The sequence below is a fragment of the Mauremys reevesii genome, linkage group 7 (assembly GCF_016161935.1).
Source record: "Mauremys reevesii isolate NIE-2019 linkage group 7, ASM1616193v1, whole genome shotgun sequence".
In the NCBI taxonomy this organism is placed as follows: domain Eukaryota; kingdom Metazoa; phylum Chordata; order Testudines; family Geoemydidae; genus Mauremys; species Mauremys reevesii.
The window spans coordinates 88,550,818-88,568,590 of NC_052629.1; the positions used below are offsets into that span (position 1 = coordinate 88,550,818).

The 17,773-nt window shown below is 43.3% G+C and overlaps 1 protein-coding gene and 1 long non-coding RNA gene across 12 annotated transcripts in view; one reads left to right on the forward strand and one right to left on the reverse strand.

Moving 5' to 3' along the window:
* Positions 1–1,016: 1,016 nt before the first annotated feature.
* The window catches only part of SYN2 (synapsin II), a 443,697-nt gene continuing 426,940 nt past the window's right edge, over positions 1,017–17,773 (forward strand). For both annotated transcript variants that reach the window (XM_039482092.1, XM_039482093.1), the window contains exon 1: positions 1,017–1,572. In XM_039482092.1, coding sequence (XP_039338026.1) covers positions 1,211–1,572 — 362 coding nt within the window. In that variant the 5' untranslated portion in view covers positions 1,017–1,210. The remainder of the gene's footprint in view (positions 1,573–17,773) is intronic.
* Positions 3,235–17,773, reverse strand: part of LOC120369152 — a 38,151-nt gene continuing 23,612 nt past the window's right edge. For all 10 annotated transcript variants that reach the window (XR_005582964.1, XR_005582958.1, XR_005582957.1 and 7 more), the window contains 3 exons: positions 6,688–6,811; positions 5,140–5,242; positions 3,235–3,601 (listed from right to left, as the gene is read on the reverse strand). This is a non-coding gene — a long non-coding RNA (uncharacterized LOC120369152). The remainder of the gene's footprint in view (positions 3,602–5,139; positions 5,243–6,687; positions 6,812–17,773) is intronic.

The following is a 17,773-nucleotide window of genomic DNA, read 5'->3' on the forward strand; positions in this document are numbered from 1 at the left end:
AAACCTCAATTGCACTGCCACCCCCACACAAGCAGGGCCAGCTTTAGGAAGTGCAGGGCCCCGGCAGGGATGACTTAAAAAAAACCCCACCATGTAAAAAAAACACGTGGGGCTTGTACTCACCGGGCAGTGCTCCGAGTTTTCGGTGGCACTTCGCCAGTGGGTCCTTCACTCGCTCCAGGTCTTCAGCGGCACTGAGGGACCCGCCACTGAAGTGCTGCCGAAGACCCGGAGCGAGCGAAGGACCCATGGCCGAAGTGCTACTGAAGACCCGGCGCGTCGCCGGGTGAGTAAAAATTAAAAAGGCGCTTCTAGCCAGGGAAGGGATTCTCACTGGGCGAGGGGCCTGATTCGGGGGAATTGGTGGAATAGGCCTAAACCCGGCCCTGCACACAAGGTCCAGTGTGGGGAGCCAGGCCCAGCCCTATACAAGAGAAGCCATGGCTGGGAGGAGGGAGTTTGAGGTGTGGTGCGGTGTATGGCTCTCTCCAATCTTGTCCCCCTCCTGGTAATCTTTCTGCAAGGGTAGAGAGGCCTCAGTTTCAGATCTGCTCTGGCCCCCCAAGCCCCCTGTGCAGCCCTGGGCCCACGGGGGAGGTGTCGGCTCTGTGCAGCTGAGCCCTCCAGGCAGAGTAGTGCCCCCCCCCCGTGCAGCGCTGTGTGTCCTCCTGGGGCGGGAGAGGGGGGTGTCTCTCCTCCCCCTGGCACTATGTGTGGCCTGGGAAGGGCCCCGAGGAACGGGTCGGTGCCGGGGGCGGGTCTCTCTCTGCCCCGCAGGAGCGGTGGGCTCGCCGGGGGCTGGCGCTGTGCATTGCGGCTGTGGAGCCCTCTGAAGCAGCGCAGGGGGCTGTGCGGGATGCGGGGCAGAGCCCGCCCTGAGCCGAGCCCTCCTGGGGCCCCTCCGGCGCTGCGAGGCGGGGGCTCTGCAAGGCGTTAGCCCAGCCCTGCCTCGGGCCCGCTGCGCGCTCACCGCAGACCAGCCTTGGGCGGCTGCCACCTAGAGACTGGAGGGAGCAGGGGGAGGGAAGCAGCCGCCGGCCCCGCTGCTCTAGCGAAGGCAGAGCCTCCCCTCATTGGGGCTGCAGCCTGCGAGCGAGCGAGCGAGCCCGCCTGCACAGCGCAGCGCCCGGGCAGGAGCCGAGCCGAGCGCGCCGCCCCTCTCTCTCCTCCTCGCCGCACTCTCGCCAGCAGCTCCCCGCATCCCGGCCAGATGATGAACTTTCTGCGGCGCAGGCTCTCGGACAGCAGCTTCATCGCCAACCTGCCCAATGGCTACATGACCGACCTGCAGCGGCCGGAGCCCCAGCAGCCGCCGCCGCCGCCTCCCTCTGCCTCCTCTGCGGCTCCTGCCGCAGCCTCCCCGGCCGCGGAGCGCAGGCAGCAGCCGCACTCGGCGCCACCCCAGCAGCAGCCGCAGCAGTCGGCGGGCAGCAGCTTCTTCAGCTCCCTCTCTAACGCCGTGAAGCAGACGGCAGCCTCGGCCGGCTTGGTGGACGCGGCATCCGCCGCTTCCTCAGCTGCAGCCAAAAAGTTCAAGCTGCTGCTGGTCATTGAGGAGCCGCATACGGACTGGTAGGTGCCCCCCGTCAACCTCCACACGCGCCCCCCCCCATTCTGCCTCCCCTCTCTCGCGGTGTTAATGTCTATAAACAGCCCTTCTCTCCCCCCCCGCTTTTAATGGCCAGGTGTTGGGTGGCTCTGGTGCCTGGGAATGCCTGTTTACTTCAGTGGCGAGGGATCACCTTTGGGTGGGGTGGGAGGGGAAGCACCCTGCTTTCCAGGGCTGGCTCATGCAGGGATTACAGAAGTGCCTGAAACTCACCCGCTTCGGGGTGAGAAGATAGTGTCAGAACCGGTTGTTCTTTGCAGTTGCAGATGGTCAGTTTGCATGGACACTGAGCTTGAGACGATGGTTAGCTTTGGAGCTAGCATGTGAGGGACACAACTATTTCATTTCTGTTCTGAACCCTCCTTCCCTCCCCTCCCCCTTTTTAAAGCAGAGTCAAATTGGTTGGTGTCTGTAGAAAAATCAATTGTAGTTTTGGAAGATAAATCAAAAGCCATCAAATGCCAAGGTACATAAAAAGGAATTAAAGCAATTTTTTAGAAATGTACTCCATGGAATGCATTTACTCTACGAGGGAAGAATACACTTTATACTCTAATGAGATCAAAAGTTATTTTCATCTTGTGTAAACATGGGAATACTCTAGACAGGTAGGATATATGTCTGATTTGTATGTGACCGTAGTATGAATATGCAAGTGCACACATTCATGTGTATGAGTGGACTTGTTTTCATGCAGGTCTTCACAATTATGTCGCAGTGTTTAAAATTCACATGGCTTGTATATTGATTAATAAGAATACTGATAGCCAGCCTAAACGTTTTGCCCATCATTGTAGAATTACATAATTAGGGTTTAAGAGTTAACTTTTTAGCTCTTGTTGTTGTGTCTGGCTATTTTGCTTCTCGTTTAATCGTAATAAAGAAGTAAGATTGAGAAATTGATATGTTGACCTATTATTTCTTCTTGTGTCTAATTATGACCAGTAGTGGTGTTTATAAATCTATGAGAACTCTTTATCACTAATTCATGTCAGAACACCATACATGAGGATGATACGTGCCATGATGTATCATGCAGACAGGCCATGTGTTTATTCATTCTGTTTATTAACTTACCTCATGTAATGTGTACAGACATGATGTGTCGTATTGCAGTCAGCATCATAATGACAATATACAGTTTCTGAACACTGCTTATTAATGCAGGCTAAAATCAGTAAGGCAAGTTTTTTTATAATGTGTAGAAATTGCTTTATTAATGGAGTCTATGTTTATTTTTAATCAAACAACATTTTTATTTACAGTCAGGATCATATTTCGAAACCAATTTTACAAGATGTTTTATGTTTAAATGGAGGAAAAACCACAAGTAGCTTAATGGTTAAAAGTAAATAAAAATCCTATCTTGATACAGTATTTGAAATCAAATTTAAAAAATAAATGCATTAAGATTAGAGAAAGAACAATAATATCCTAAATTTGTGACAAAGAAAATTGAATTATATGCTTTAAATGTTAGGCAAAAAATGGTTTTATCTGTTGGGTAGAAGAAAACCAGTATGCCCAATCAGAGCAGTTACTTAACCTTCCATAGACACAACTCATTGTCTTGTAGTCTGGAGTTATAAATAGGGAATCTTTATTTTTCTTGAAACCTAATACAAAAGAAAAGTATTTTGTACAATGTACAAATCCCAATTTCAAAAATCAAATATCCCTAAATTGCTTGTCCAGTAAAGTCAGTCCCTGGTGAGGTCTTTCCACACCTATCAGCATCAGCCTGTGTATTTGTAATGATGAGGTTGTCCAGGTTAATGTACAGGCATTTGTAATTTCAGCAGGTTTATAGTGCAATAACAGTTAACTGAATCTGTCTTTACCAAGACTTGCTAGTGCTGATAAACTCTGTTTTGAAATGTATGTTGCGTACGACTGCTTGTGCATCACTGTTAGGAGAGCAGATGTGTTCACAAGGATATATATTTCTGTTTATTTCACTCTTTCTTTCTGTGGAAACAATACATAGGACTTCTGGAAAGAACAGTTTAGAGTCAGTTTGGTGGTGGTTTTTTAAATTCTATTTGGCCTAGCTTCTCCTCCTGCCCCTCCACCCCAAGAAATAGCCATTTTGTAATTACAACCTTTTAAATAACTGCCTAAATGCAAATAGATTTCAAAAGTAAATAAGTATTAGTGGCTTTGTACGTTTTAAAATGATGGAAATCCATGTAGATATTTATTGAACTGCTATATAATTTGACTAGCAGGAAGAAAAACAGGATATACATGATGAAGGCTAACCTGAATAAATATTTAAAAGTATTTCAACTTGCTCTCGTAATAGATGATTATGGAACAGAATAGCATGCAGTAATTCATGATCTGTTAGCTAGACCCTGTGTTGTATGATGCAAAGACATGCAGTTTGACAAAATGAGGTATATAGAACTACTGTCAAATGACACAGGAAAAAGATCATGTTCTGAGACAGTCAAGTAGCTATTTGAGAAATAAGTTGAGTTGTTTGGGGTTTATCCTGATTTTTAGGCTGGTATATAAATACAGGTTTAGTTTAATATGAGAGAACAGCTTAGAAAGCTGCTTTTAACATGTTAAGTTACATTGTCCTTATTTTATAACTTGAACGTGCATAACTGTATTTGGGTTATAGCCTTTATAGAAATGTAGGAAATGCCAGTGAGGATTAGATCTGGCACAATGGCCAGAACCAGATGCTGCAGAGGAAGGTGTAAGAGCCTCATAAAAGGTAAATAGGATTCCTCTTTCCCCTTCCCTACCACATAGATCTTATCCTGGTCTCTCTTTCTGCAATATCTCTGAGATGGGGTGACATGTACTGTACAAAGCACCCAAATGAGGCAACACAATGGATTTATATAAAGGTATTATAATATTCTCTGTATTATTCTCCATCCCATTCCTTTTATTTGCCTTTTTTGGACCACACCTACACATTGAGGAGAGAGATCTTCATTGGGGTGTCTACAACGATGCCAAGGTCCCTTTCCTGAGTTCATACAGCTAATTTAGAACCCTATAAGATGTATGAGTGTAACACAGTAATAAGTAATTTGTTGTAAAAAGATTCTGATTTATAGTCATACAGATGCTTTGAGATCTGTGGAGGAAATAAAAACTTATTATAATAATTAATGGTATTAAATCCGGTGTTTTACAATGGAAGCTACCAATATCACCTTTCTAGAGATGGAGGAGACAGAGGTGAAATGACTTGCCCAAGGTCACACGGTTAGTGGCAGAGCTTGGAATAAAATCTAGATCTCTTGACTTCTAGTCCAGTTTCCTCAATCATTTGTCATGTATCTATTTCCTTACAAATGTATATTACTTGGGATACTTGGGGAAATAACTTTTTTAGTTTTCTATGTAGAATATACTGCATGTGTATCAGAGGTGTTGGTGGAGGGGGATGCATAAAATGTGTTATATAATCTAATCCTGTAGTTCTTTCTTGGACAAAATTCCCATTGAATTCAGTGATAATTTTGCATGAGTCAAGCATGGAGGAAAAGGTGCATGGTACTTACAAGAACACAGCTCGAGTGGTTTGTGTCATCAGTATCCTGAGATGTCTAGCTGTATTCATAGCTTGTCTGCTGGCTTTTCTGCAAGTGAAGGATATTGTAGGACCTTGAGTGAAAGAAATATTTCCATTATAGTTATCTATATCCTCTTCATCTGTCTTTCAACATTAAGTATAAATGTAAAGAGTTTCTTAGAGCAACACAAAAGGAAAATAGGAGGCCGTGTTCTACTTATAACTATTTCAGTTCAGTTATGAGCAGCTAATTTTTGGCTGAAGAGATTGTGCAGCTCAATTTGTTACCTTGAGTTAATTTGTATACGCTGTCTTATTGGTTAAAATGCTGTTCACATTGTTTTGTAGTTTCCTTTACTCTTAAAAGTCGCTTCATTACTGAGACCTTGCATCCATGAAAGATGGTCCCCCAGACTGCTTCATTATTGTGAAATATGACTTCTCTTTTTTTAGTAAGTGGCCATGGGAATTTTTTTGTCTTTTAAATATGTCCCTGGTATGAATTTTCAAAAGTGTATATGGATGGTCCCTCCAGTTTTCCATCTTTTACTCACTCATTCTCTCTTCTGAAATCCTTTCCTCTCTACATTAATCTATGAAAAACAAGACAAATCACTAATCTGTAACATATAAGTTTGCTAACTGGTACCCCCTTGGGAGAACTCTCATTGAGGCTATTTCAAAGCTTCTTTCCATGTTTCATACTTTTTGTACACACTTAAGAAGGGGAAGTAATGGACAGGGCCTTGTATTTTTTGCATGTGTGGAAATTCAAAATTTAAACTTTCATTTTAAAAAGAAAAAGCTTCTCATTCTGATTGTTATGAAGAGAATGTTGGAACAATGTGAATTTATGCATAAGAAGTTGTCAGTTGGAGAAGAACCACTGGATATAAAGAAGAAGAAAGTAGAAGGTAATCTACAATTTATGAGAAACTATGAAAGAAGCAATGTTTTTAGGATTTAATATAGCTTAATATCATTGCAGCTCTAGTATTTTTTTCCCCAAAGTGCTTAACACAAAACACACAGTAAAAGAATGGGATGGATTATTTACGTATAACAGAAGATATTTTTCCCTTTTAAATTTAAAATAAAACCAGAAAGGAAAGGCACTTACAGTACAGCTGTCTTCTGATGCTCTCTAGGTGCATGCTATAAGTGACCCATCTGATGCCCTAGCTGAATCCTACTTGGTGCTTAGAATACTGCCAACTGCTTTAGTGGTACATTCACCTTGTTTTAGACCCAAAATACATTTATTTTAAAAAGGGTTTTAGGATGGATAGGAGGATTTCTGCATGAACAGGATATTTTCTTTTTATAAGATTAATTAAGTCATTTAAAAGCAAACCATTCCTCATCATGTTGTAAGCACAAACAGCAATATGTTAGTGCACAAGAAAAAGAATGTCACTCCCTACAAAAGAAATTAAATTGAGCAGGATATTTTCATTGTCTATGTGGTGAAGTGGTGAAGAAAATAGACAACTTTCTTTTGGCTTTAACTGTCTTGTTATTAAGAGGTACTACTGACCTGTTCAGTGTAGGGTCTGGTTCTGCAACTCTAGGTCATGTTGGGTTTTTGATTGACTGACTGGTTTATATGTTCTAGTCACTAGAAGTCCCAGTCATGAACCAGGATCCCATTGTACTAGGCACTGTACAAAACCAGAACAAAAAAGAAAGATGTCTCTTGCCCCAAAAAGTATACAGTCTAAGTATAAGACAAGACAACAGATGGATTCAGACAGACCAATAGAGTATAAGAAAACAGTATTGGTCAGCAGGTGGGCAGCGGTCTCAGCACATCAGTAGCATAATAGTTGTCAAGTTTTTTTTAGATATCATGGCAAAGGGGAGTTCTAAGGAGGGATTTGAAGGAGAACAATGATGTGGCTTTGTGAATGTTTACAGGAAGCTTCTCCCAAGCATGAGAGTCAGCATGAGAGAAAGCACAAAGGTGCTTGTTTGAAAATTTAAGTGGGCAATGGAGGCTGGCCTCATGGTCTGATGGGAGTTGGGAGTAGACATTTCAGTAATGAATGATAGATTTGAGGTGGTGGGGAGGTAAGCTGTGAAGGGCCTTGAAAGTGAAGACAAGCAGCTTATGTTTGATGTGATAGGGAATGGGGACCCAGTGGAAGGCTGGAAAGTGACAGGCTAGGAACCTTTTCTTTGCAGCAACATTCTTAATGGATATGAGTGGGGCAAGACTGCATATGTCAAGGCTAGAGAAAAGGATGTTGCAGTAATAATAGCGATGTGAGATGAGAGTTGTAGCTATGTGGATGGGTAGGAAAGGCTGTATCTCAGATGTCGTGCAGTAAGAATCTTCAAGACTTAGACATAGCTTGGATGTGAAGACCTAGAGAGAGGCTGGAGTCAAAAAAGACTCCTAAGTTATGGGCCTGATTGTCAGTCAGGGTGGTGATACTCCCCAGTGACCAAGAAAGGAGATAATTTGAAGGGCTTGTGGAGGAAGATTAAGAAATCTGCTTCAGCCATGTTAAGCCTAAGCTGATGGCTAGATATCCAGGAGTAGATGTCAGAGAGGCCGGCCAAGACTTTAGTTTGGACAGGAGACAGGTCTGGAGTAGAGAGTTAGATCTGTGTGTCATCCGTGTAGAGATGACAAATGAATTTGTGTTTGTGGATCAGATTACTCAGATGAGGTGGAGCGGGAGAAGGGCCAGGGCCAAGGAGCTCTGTGAAACTCCCACAGAAAGTTGGTGGGAGGATGAGAAGGATCGTCCAAAAGACACATCGAAGGAGTGATTGCACAGGTAAGGGGAAAACCAGGGGAGAACAGAATAATGGAAGCTGTGGTCCAGCCAGAGCAGGTGCTCCCAGTTGAGCCAGTTAAGGGGATGGGACTGCACATGGGCTATAAAGTGTCACAGAGTTTCAGTGAGGGCAGAGCTAGCAGGAGACTGCAAAATGAAGCTGTAAGGAGAGAGCGCCTCCTGCAATGATCCGTGAAGAAGGTACAGTACGGCAGGGAGGAGTGGCTGTGCCCAGCTTCAGGCTGGGTGCAAGATTTCTTATTTTTTGGGGGGGGAACTTTTGTTAATTTGACCAAAAAAAACCCCATAGACCTCCCAAAAAGGAAGTCATTGAAAGTGTGATTGTGTAGAGTTTAAGGAGCCCTGAAGAAGGGGAAAACCGAGGCAGAGGGACCTCTGGTCACAAGGGGGCACTTGGGTGGTGTCCACTGTGTTACTCAACGAATGACAATATTTCAAGCAGAGGAGCATTTTTGACTGTTTTGAAGGTGAGAATCAAGTTCTGGTTCTGAGATTTGGCTAGAAAGAAGAATGTCAGTGGCTTCAGTGGAACTATTCACATGAGTAAATGTGACAGGGCCTTCTTGGTTCCTGCCTCTGCTCCAGCTCATGAACTTCTCAGAGACCCTTGTGCTGGTCAAACACCTTGTGCAGTGTGTTTACATTGTGGGTTCCCACCACCTTCAGACTATATAGAGCTCTGCTCCAACAGTCCTAGGGAGCCCTGAGCTCCTGTAACAAACAGGGAAGGGTAATCACTCTCATCTCATCCCTCCCTTTCTACTTCCTTCCTGTGCCTCTTTGTAGCCTCTGCCTAATGGCTTAATTAGCCTTTCAGCTCTCCTCCACCCACAAATTAGGCACAGCTCTGTTTAACCAGCTCCCTTCTGCATTGTATGATTGGAGCTGCTGTGACCAGAGTGCTGATTCAGTCACAGTAAGCTTTAGGGAAACAAGATGGCCCAGCAAAAGATATTACCTCACCCACCTTGTCTCTCTAATATCCTGGGACAGACATAGCTACAACTGCACTGCCTACATGAGTAAGTCTTGGCACACTTTTGGAATCAGCAGTACATTTAGAATTTTAAAATATTGAATATGACACTCATTTGTGTCCCTGCCAGCAGGTATATGGGATCTTGGGGAGCAATTACCACATGGGTGGGGTGCAAAATACACTTTATTAAGAAAATGCAAAAACAGGGAAAATTCAATAGTGAGGGGTATGGGGTTTGTTAAGGTAGACAATTGGGGAGGGGTTTCTTTTGGTGAACAGTATAGGGGGTTTCAATAGTGGGATACAATACAGTTGGTAAACAATTAACACTGAAGTATAAAAGCCAGGGGCGGCTCTAGGCACCAGCAAAACAAGCTGGTGCCTAGGGCGGCAAAATCTAGGGAGTGGCAAAAGGCTGGGGCCCCAGCTCATCCTGCCGCTGCGAGCTGAGGAGCGGCCCGTCCCCTGCAGCCGGGGTGGGGGCGGCAGGCTGGGCCGGCGGACCTGCCGCAGTCATGCCTGCGGGAGGTCCACCGGAGCCCCGGGACGACTGGACCTGCCGCAGTCATGCTTGCGGACGGGGCGCTCGTCCCGCGGCTCGGCTGGACCTCCCGCAGGCATGACTGCGGCAGCTCAAGCGGAGCCACCGGACCCGCGAACCGTCCGCAGCCGCGGGAGGTCCAGCCGAGCCACGCAGGACCAGCGGTCCCTCTGCAGTCATTCCCGCGGGAGGTCCGCTGCTCCCGCGGCTCTGGGGCGCCTCCCGCGCATGACTGCTTGGGGTGGCCAAAAAGGTAGAGCCGCCCCTGATAAAAGCAACAGGTAGCTAACAATTTCTATGTAAAAAGGTGTGTCTCAGCAGTATATAATCAACTAACAGTTATGGAAAAATGTTAAACAACAAACAATTTTAGGTAAAAATGTGTCACAGTGGTGTAAATGTAGAATGTGAGGTGTATCAGAGAGGAAAAAGTAACCATTGGGGTTTTATGCTAGATTGGGATGAGGAAGAGGAGCAAGTGGTGGAGCAGAGGGAGATTTAAACTTAGAGAGAGACAGAGAACAGAGAGACTGTAAGGAGTCAGAGGGACAGAAAGAAGCTGGGGGGGGGGGTTGCAGTGGAAAGACAGACTTAACCACAATTATACAAAACACAGCAAAATCTTATCTATGATCTAACTTAACCAAGACTACACAAATTAGCAAGTAACAAAACACAATGCAACAATTCTCTAAGCCTAATTTACAGAGTATAATGCTAAACCTAACTTAACCTAATGAGTGCACCTTATACTAGGGGTGGCTCTCCAAGGGTGTGGCTGCAGCAGTGGAGCAACTGCAAGTGAGCTGCCCAGGATAGAATCCAGGGAGGCACAGGTTTATTTCTAGCAGCAAAGGAGCTGCAGAACCAGAAACAGATTACAGATGCAGACCAAGGAGTTAACTTGGGTCTGGCTGTTGGGGAAAGAAAAGCCAGCAGCTAGAACAGGGAGGGTCTGCAAGAGAGAGTTCTTACCAATCCCCAGGACAACAGAAGAGGCAGAAGCAGGCACAGCAGCAGCATCAGAGGACGCAGAGAGGACGCAATTTGCTCACAATAATCAGGAGATCTCCAGGCAAAATTCGTTGTTCGTGCGAGGGGAGTTTAAAAACGGGGGTACGCTCAAAAACAAATGAGAGCGGGCAGAGGGCCTCCCAAAGACCCCTAGCTGATCAGACCAGGTGGCAAAGCAAGGACCTTCTCCGAGGTCTGATTAGAAAATGTCTGGTTATATAGGCAGACTTAGGCAGTTTCCCGCCAGTAACTTTGATTGGTTCCCCTTCTTAGAGGGGAGGAGAGAAAGCAGGGAAAAGACTTCAGGTGTGCACAGACGTGTCCGGGCTAGTTCTAAGTCACAGGCATGACTTACATGCTTAGCTATGTGGCCATATAAGGTCTTGCATTCTTGGGCAGCGCCCCCTACATCGAGCCCAGGTCTGAACAAAGGAGGCAGGGGCCCACCCCCACCTGAGCAGAGCAATGGCTCTGGTTAGTCTGCAAAGGCCATTCCACTGAGCAAGGCCAGGCTATGACTCTTGCTAGCCCCATGGCCAGGAGGGGCGGCCACACAGAGAGGAAAACAAAAAAGGAATGCAGCAGGGAGGCAGCTGTAATAGACAATTTGTAACTTCAAAAACTGCAGTATTTATTGCACCCACTGTGAACTTCTCAGTTACATGTTAACTGAGCCCTCTTTCAGAAGGTGTTATTTGGACTTCCTTAGCAATACATAGGTTGGGAAGGGGATGTAGAGTTCTCTGTATCCTGTTGGAAAGTAAATCTGAGAGAAAGGAGGGTACTTACTGCAAGGATATTTTGTAGGAAGGTCTGTAGCTCTAAGGTTCAGCGTGTAGATATAACTAGCTGTATTGATTTTGGAAATTAATATAAGAAGAAGCCTTCTAACCATCAATGTATATTTTTTGAGACCAGAGCAGAAGGAAATAATTGTATATTCCCCTATCTTCAAACAGGAGGATGTTTGTTAATTTAAAGCTGCTGTGCCCTTTGTGACAGTCTCCCATCTCAAAGATCACAAGTGAGGTGGCTTAGATTTAACTAACCAGTCTGTAGATGGACAACATGTTCCCTGAATCCCACTGATAACTGATTAAGAGAAACATCATAGCATGTACCCTCTCACTCTAAAGTTTTATTACAGATGATAGTCTACTCCTGCTGCAGGCGAGCTTGATAAGAAGCTTCATTTGTATACTGAATAACATCGGTTATAGGATCAATCCCTGGGGGGGGATGTCCTAATTCAAATGCTTTGCCACAACTATCTGTTGCTGACTCAAAGAGCCCGAGGCGGAGCAACAGCAGGGTTCGTTGCCCGGTGTGCGTCGCACTAATTATCACACCAGGGTGGAGAAGCAAAACCAGGTTTATTTAAGCCCAAATAGGTGCCAGGGAGAAAAGCATTCTCAAATCCTGCACCCCGATACAAGCGGTTTTCCTCTCTTTATACAGAACTTCAGCTACGCATTCCCATTACCCCCACACTCCTCCTCTCCCCCCACCTTTCATTCCCATGCAGCAAATACACTTTGCAATAGCAATCACATGAAGCAGTTAAGTCATACTTGGCAAAAAACCACCTTAGCTCGTTAGCAACTTTTCTGTGATCAGTTATCTGTACTTTCCCACCGTGGGGGCTACGTTCTCATGCATATAACTTTAATTACAGCACCTGCTTTCCGCCTATCTTATTTAATATTGGCTACATCTAGTATCAAGCAACCTTACCACTGCAGTAATTAGCACATAACACAAAAGGTTACAAAAGTTTAGTAAGGCTAACAAAAGCACTTTACATAAAGGTACTTTGGGTCACATAGGCCCAAAGTCACAACTTTGGTTTACTCAGGCCTAGTGGCACCAACATATCCATCACCATTGATTGCTGGTGTAACTGCCTTCCATTAGTTTGAGGAAAGTCCCCAGGAACCATGTTCCTAATATACTGCGGTGGAGTAATGGGGTTTATAAAACCTGATGCTAGGCCAATGCAGGGGTTCAGAGAATTAATCAGCCCTGCCTCACAGCACTTGATCTCAAACCTGCACAGGGGCCCTCCAGCTGCAATCAAAACACAAGGAAAGGAAAGGGAAGAGGCACGCATAGTAAAGGCTGCTACAAATGGAGAGGGAACACATCTCTTCACAGGCTGAAAATAACCTACAGCCAGGCACCCAGACATAGCAATGTGGGATCACTGGAAGAAGGAAGGGCCTATTCCAAATTATGTGTACACTCATGAGGGAGAGACCATTCTGAGGGTGATGGAAGGCCTAGATTATGGACTAAATGTTTTGTGTTCGCTTTCTGAATTGTCTCCACACTGGTCACTACTTGTGTGCAAGAGCACACTGTTTCTTTGACTGTATAATAGTTGATGCCTGTGTGAAGAAACCTGCAAGCCTTTTACCCTCATTACCTAGTTAGTGTTTCAGTTTTGAACACTGGGGTGACCACCTGATATTGAGCCCAATCTGACAAATTATCTGGCAATTAAAAATAACCAAAATATAATCCTTCAAGGGATCTTATATTTGTCCAAACTTCTGTCATGGTACAATTATTTGATATTAAAATAAACTGCAAAATAGAATATTTTACACAGCTTTTCATTTCTACTGGATACACACTTCTAAAAGCAGTCACTGTTTTTAATGGGGGGGCATCTATGCTCCAAGTACTGCCCATGTGTGGAATTAATAACACTACAGAATGTTGTAGCTCTTTTCAGATAGTTTAGTGTGTATGATGCTAATTGGAAACTTGGAAATTTTGTAGCTATTTTGTCATGCTTAGAATACATCTTGGTGAGGATATGAACCTCCCTGATTAATTTTTTTGTCTCCAGAAAGGCCTAGGACAGTGATTCTCAATCATGGTTACATGTATCTCTGGGGGTACACAGAGGTCTTCCAGGGGGCACATCAACTCATCTAAGCATTTGCCTAGTTTTACAACAGGCTACAGAAAAAGCACTATTGAAGTCAGTACAGAAAAAGCCCTGGTGAAGTCAATACAAACTAAAATTTCATACAATGACTTGTTTATATCGTACTATATACCGGTACTATACACTAAAATGTAGGTATAATATTTATTTTACAATTTATTTCATAATTATATGGTAAAAATAAGAACATAAGCAATTTTTCAGTAATAGTGTGCTGAATATTGACTTAATATAGCTTTAAAACTTTACTATGCAGAAGAAAAATGCTGCTTTCCCTTTATTTTTTAGTAGTTTACGTTTAGCACAGTACTGTACTGTATTTGCTTTTTAGGTTTGTTTTTTTTTTCCCTCTGCTGCTGCCTGATTGTGTACTTAAGAGTTCCAAATGAGGTGTTTGTGTTTGACTGGTCAATTCATAACTCTGAGGTTCTGCTGTATTCTGAGTTTGGGTTTTTAGTTGTTTAATGCATGCTTCCTTTCTATACATACTGCAGCTACACTAGACTTCTGTGCACACCTCCCTACTGAAATCAGATGTCCAAAAGATCCCTTTCTCTATGCACATTTAATTTTTATTATATACTTTTCCAGCAAACGTTGACAAAGAATAGAAACAAAATGTTAGAACTCATTGTATCCCTTTTGATTTCTGTTCTTCCTCCATCTTTACTCTGCTTCTCATCTCTCCCCCCCAATCTGTTTTAGTCACACACCATTTTCCCTACTTCCCATTAAATCCTTCCCTGCCATTTCCTCCTTCTATTTCACTCATTGCATTACTACCCTTGCCTCTCTGCAGCTCTCCTTCCTCACCCCTTCCATATTACCTTATGTCTTGGCTTGCCTTCTGTTCTCTGTTCATTGTCCCCTGTTCTAATCTTCTTGTTCTATCCCCCTGTTTATCTCCCACGTTTTGTTGGACCTACTTTTTCTTCATATTTTGTCTGTTGTCCTCCATAGTCTTTTCTCACTTGACTTCTCAACTTTTTCATGTGCTTCCTATCCTAGCCCTGTCAAATCTCTCTCCGCAACTAAGTCTCTAACTGTCCTCAATACCATCAACCCATCCTCTTCCCCCAACAATTTACCCTTATGCTTTTCCTTCCTCCATCCATCTTTTTGTCCAGCAACACTCCCAGTACATCTTTAGACCTCTAGTTTTATCCATTTACTCTCAATTTGATATATTCTCTGCTCTCCGTAGGCCCAGGGGTGCTGGAACTAGGGATGCTAGGGGTGTGGCAGCACCCCTTGGCTTGAAGTGGTTTCCATCATATACAGGGTTTACAGTTTTGTTCAATGGCTTTTGGCACCCCCATTATCGAAATTGTTCCAATGCCACTGCCCAGGATCCTTAATTAGCTATTTTCTCTTCTCTTCACAGATTCTCAATCAAGTCTCCACCCTTACCTTTCAGTTTCCCGATAGTTCTTCCCAGTCAAATCTTGGAAGGGTTATTTATATTTGCTTGGTTTGGAGAAAGTATTTTTGGGGAGGGATAGGAGGCGATTTAACTGGACTGAAAGATTTACTGGGAAATGAAGGAAAAGTGTCCCTTAAAAAGGATGTGAGCTATTTAATGTGTCCTTAAGGTATAGTTCAGAGCTCGGTCTTTCAAAAGAATTGTCTCATTCTGAGTTAAGTGCTTTGCTGTGTGTCATCTACAGAGAGAGTGAACCTTTAGAAAAGGGGTTTTCAGTCCTCAGGTAAAGTGAGATTTATGATGTTTAAAACCTTTGTGGATTTTTTCCTCTTAATATTTTTTCCCCAAATTCTAATTATGGTCTCAGAATTCTGTAGATCATAGAATACCAGGGTTGGAAGGGACCTCTGGAGGTCATCTAGTCCAACCCCCTGCTCAAAGCAGGACCAATCCTCAGACAGATTTTTGCCCCAGATCCCTAAATGGCTCCCTCAAGGATTGAACTCACAACCCTGGGTTTAGCGGGCCAATGCTCCATGGAGCTATCCCTCCCCCCATTATTTTGTTAGTCTGTTAATTCTTATAAAAGAAAAACATTATGCTGAATTCAAATAGACACACTTACAATATCAACAACATATTTTAAAAACCATCTGATTTCATTGTTTCCTGCAACTTTCATATAGCCTTCACTCTGCTGCACCTCCCACCACCCAAATAATTAAACATATGTAGTAAAAACATACCATCTACAGCTGTTCAGCCAATTCACCCAACCCAAATGTTACAAAACTGCAAAAAGAGCTTTTATCATAGTTAATATGAGCTGATGCTCTGAGTTCTCATGACTAGGAATTGATTGCACACAGTATTATTCACTCTAGGCTTAGAATCCATAGTGACCTCAAAATGAAAAAAATATTGGAGCACAATTTAAAAAGTCAGCATGAGAAAGAAATTATGGAAAGTTCTGTTTCATTGTCTTTGTCAAAATCAGCGTCACCAGTATCAAACGAGTTGTATGTTGCTGTTTGTATAAAAAGATGAAGACTCTCATCACGAAACATAAATGTCAAATTAAATAAAACTAAGCCTAAAATGGATCCTTAAGCAGCTGTGCAGCTTTTGGGGCCTGAAAAATAGCCATCAAATGTAGCCAGATTGAGTTTATGAAATGTAAGTCCTAAATGATGCCTGATCTGTTGTCCAAGAACAAGGCTGAAGACCTGGCCCCTTTGGAATCACTGTCAGGTCTCCTATTGACTACAATGAGGCCAGGAGTTCGCCTGTTAATATAAATGTTAGTTGTGTGTATATAGACTGGAATATCAGACCTTTGAGTGGATTTTTTTTTAGTTGTGTGTACAAAATGCAAGATCAGAAGCTTAAGTAATTTCTTCCCTCTCCCCCCCTCCCCCCCGAGGGTGGATTGTGATACCATACTGAAGTGATGGAGGAAAAAAAAGGGATTGATTAATGGTGTGAAATGAAAGGGAAAATGGCTAAAGTGTAGGAAAGCCACAACTGGGTATAAGATCAAATGCTGTAATTGTATGGAAATAATATGTTGTAATATACTGAAACAGTAAATAACCAATATTTTCATTTTCTGTGATGCAGACACTTTCTAAAGACCTAAAAAGTAGATGTTACCAGGAACCATGGTATTACACACACAGTTGGCTTCTTATCTTGTAGAAGGAAGAAAAAGGCATAATGAGGTGATAAGACTTCACTAAGGGCACAGAGGGAGTCAGCATCACAGTCTGTACTAGAATGTGTGAACCCTTTTCTTTCAGGCCCCTATTTAATTGATTTGGCTGCATTGTGTCTTTCGCTGTTAGACTGCCAGCCCTGTGGCCAAAAGTCAAAATGGCTTCTCAGAAGCAAACTACAGTAGAACCTCAGAGTTACGAACTGACCAGTCAACTGCATACCTCATTTGGAACCAGAAGTATGCAATCGGGCAGCAGCAGACGCGCACACACACAGTCACACACACCAAAAACAAAACCACCCTGCAAATACAGTACAGTATTGTGTTATATGTACATTTCTAAAAAGATAAAGGGAAGTTTTGTGTTTTTTTTTTTAAATCGACAAGGTAAGGAAACTGTTTCTGTGCTTGTTTCATTTAAATTAAGAGGGTTAAAAGCAGCATTTTCTTCTGCATAGTAAAGTTTCAAATCCGTGTTCATTTGTAAACTTTTGAAAGAACAACCATAACAGTTTGTTCAGAGTTACGAGCAACCTCCATTCCTGAGATGTTCGTAACTGAGGTTCTACTGCAGTTCATTTTCAGGCATCCAGCTGGAGGAGAGTCTGAGGCAACCCTAGTGGTATAAGAGGCAGCCTGAGAATTGCTGCCTCCAAAAGGGTGCAAAGTGATTTGAAGTCCTTCAGAATGGAGTGACTTCCAACCCAGATATTCAGTTTATGTTTTCAGAAGAAAAGGACTAGAATGCTTGATTCAAAAGACATGAAAGCTCAGATCTAAACAGGCTATTTCTATATTTCACGTAAATCTGGCATTTAACGTCTTAGACTCTGAAGACCATCTGTCACCCTATACTGAATAAGGGTGACTACTGTTACGTGAGTGCACGGTCTGTATATATGCAAATAGTTAATAGATAAGGTTTCAGTAGATGGTGCTCAAGAATGTTGAGGTTAGTTCTTGAGTTTTGAAGAACCAATAGAAATTGTTGTGTGCTGCAGCTGGTGTCTTCTGACTGCTCCCTTATGTCAGCTCTAAAAGACAAATGTTGATCTTTGTGCTTTCTTCTTTTTATCTGCTTATATCTGAAACTGCCTCCTTCATTGCACATTTAAAATATGTTTCTGCACTGCTTCAAGATTGAGTCTTCCACCTGTACTTTCTCCATGTGTACCCATGCCTGATT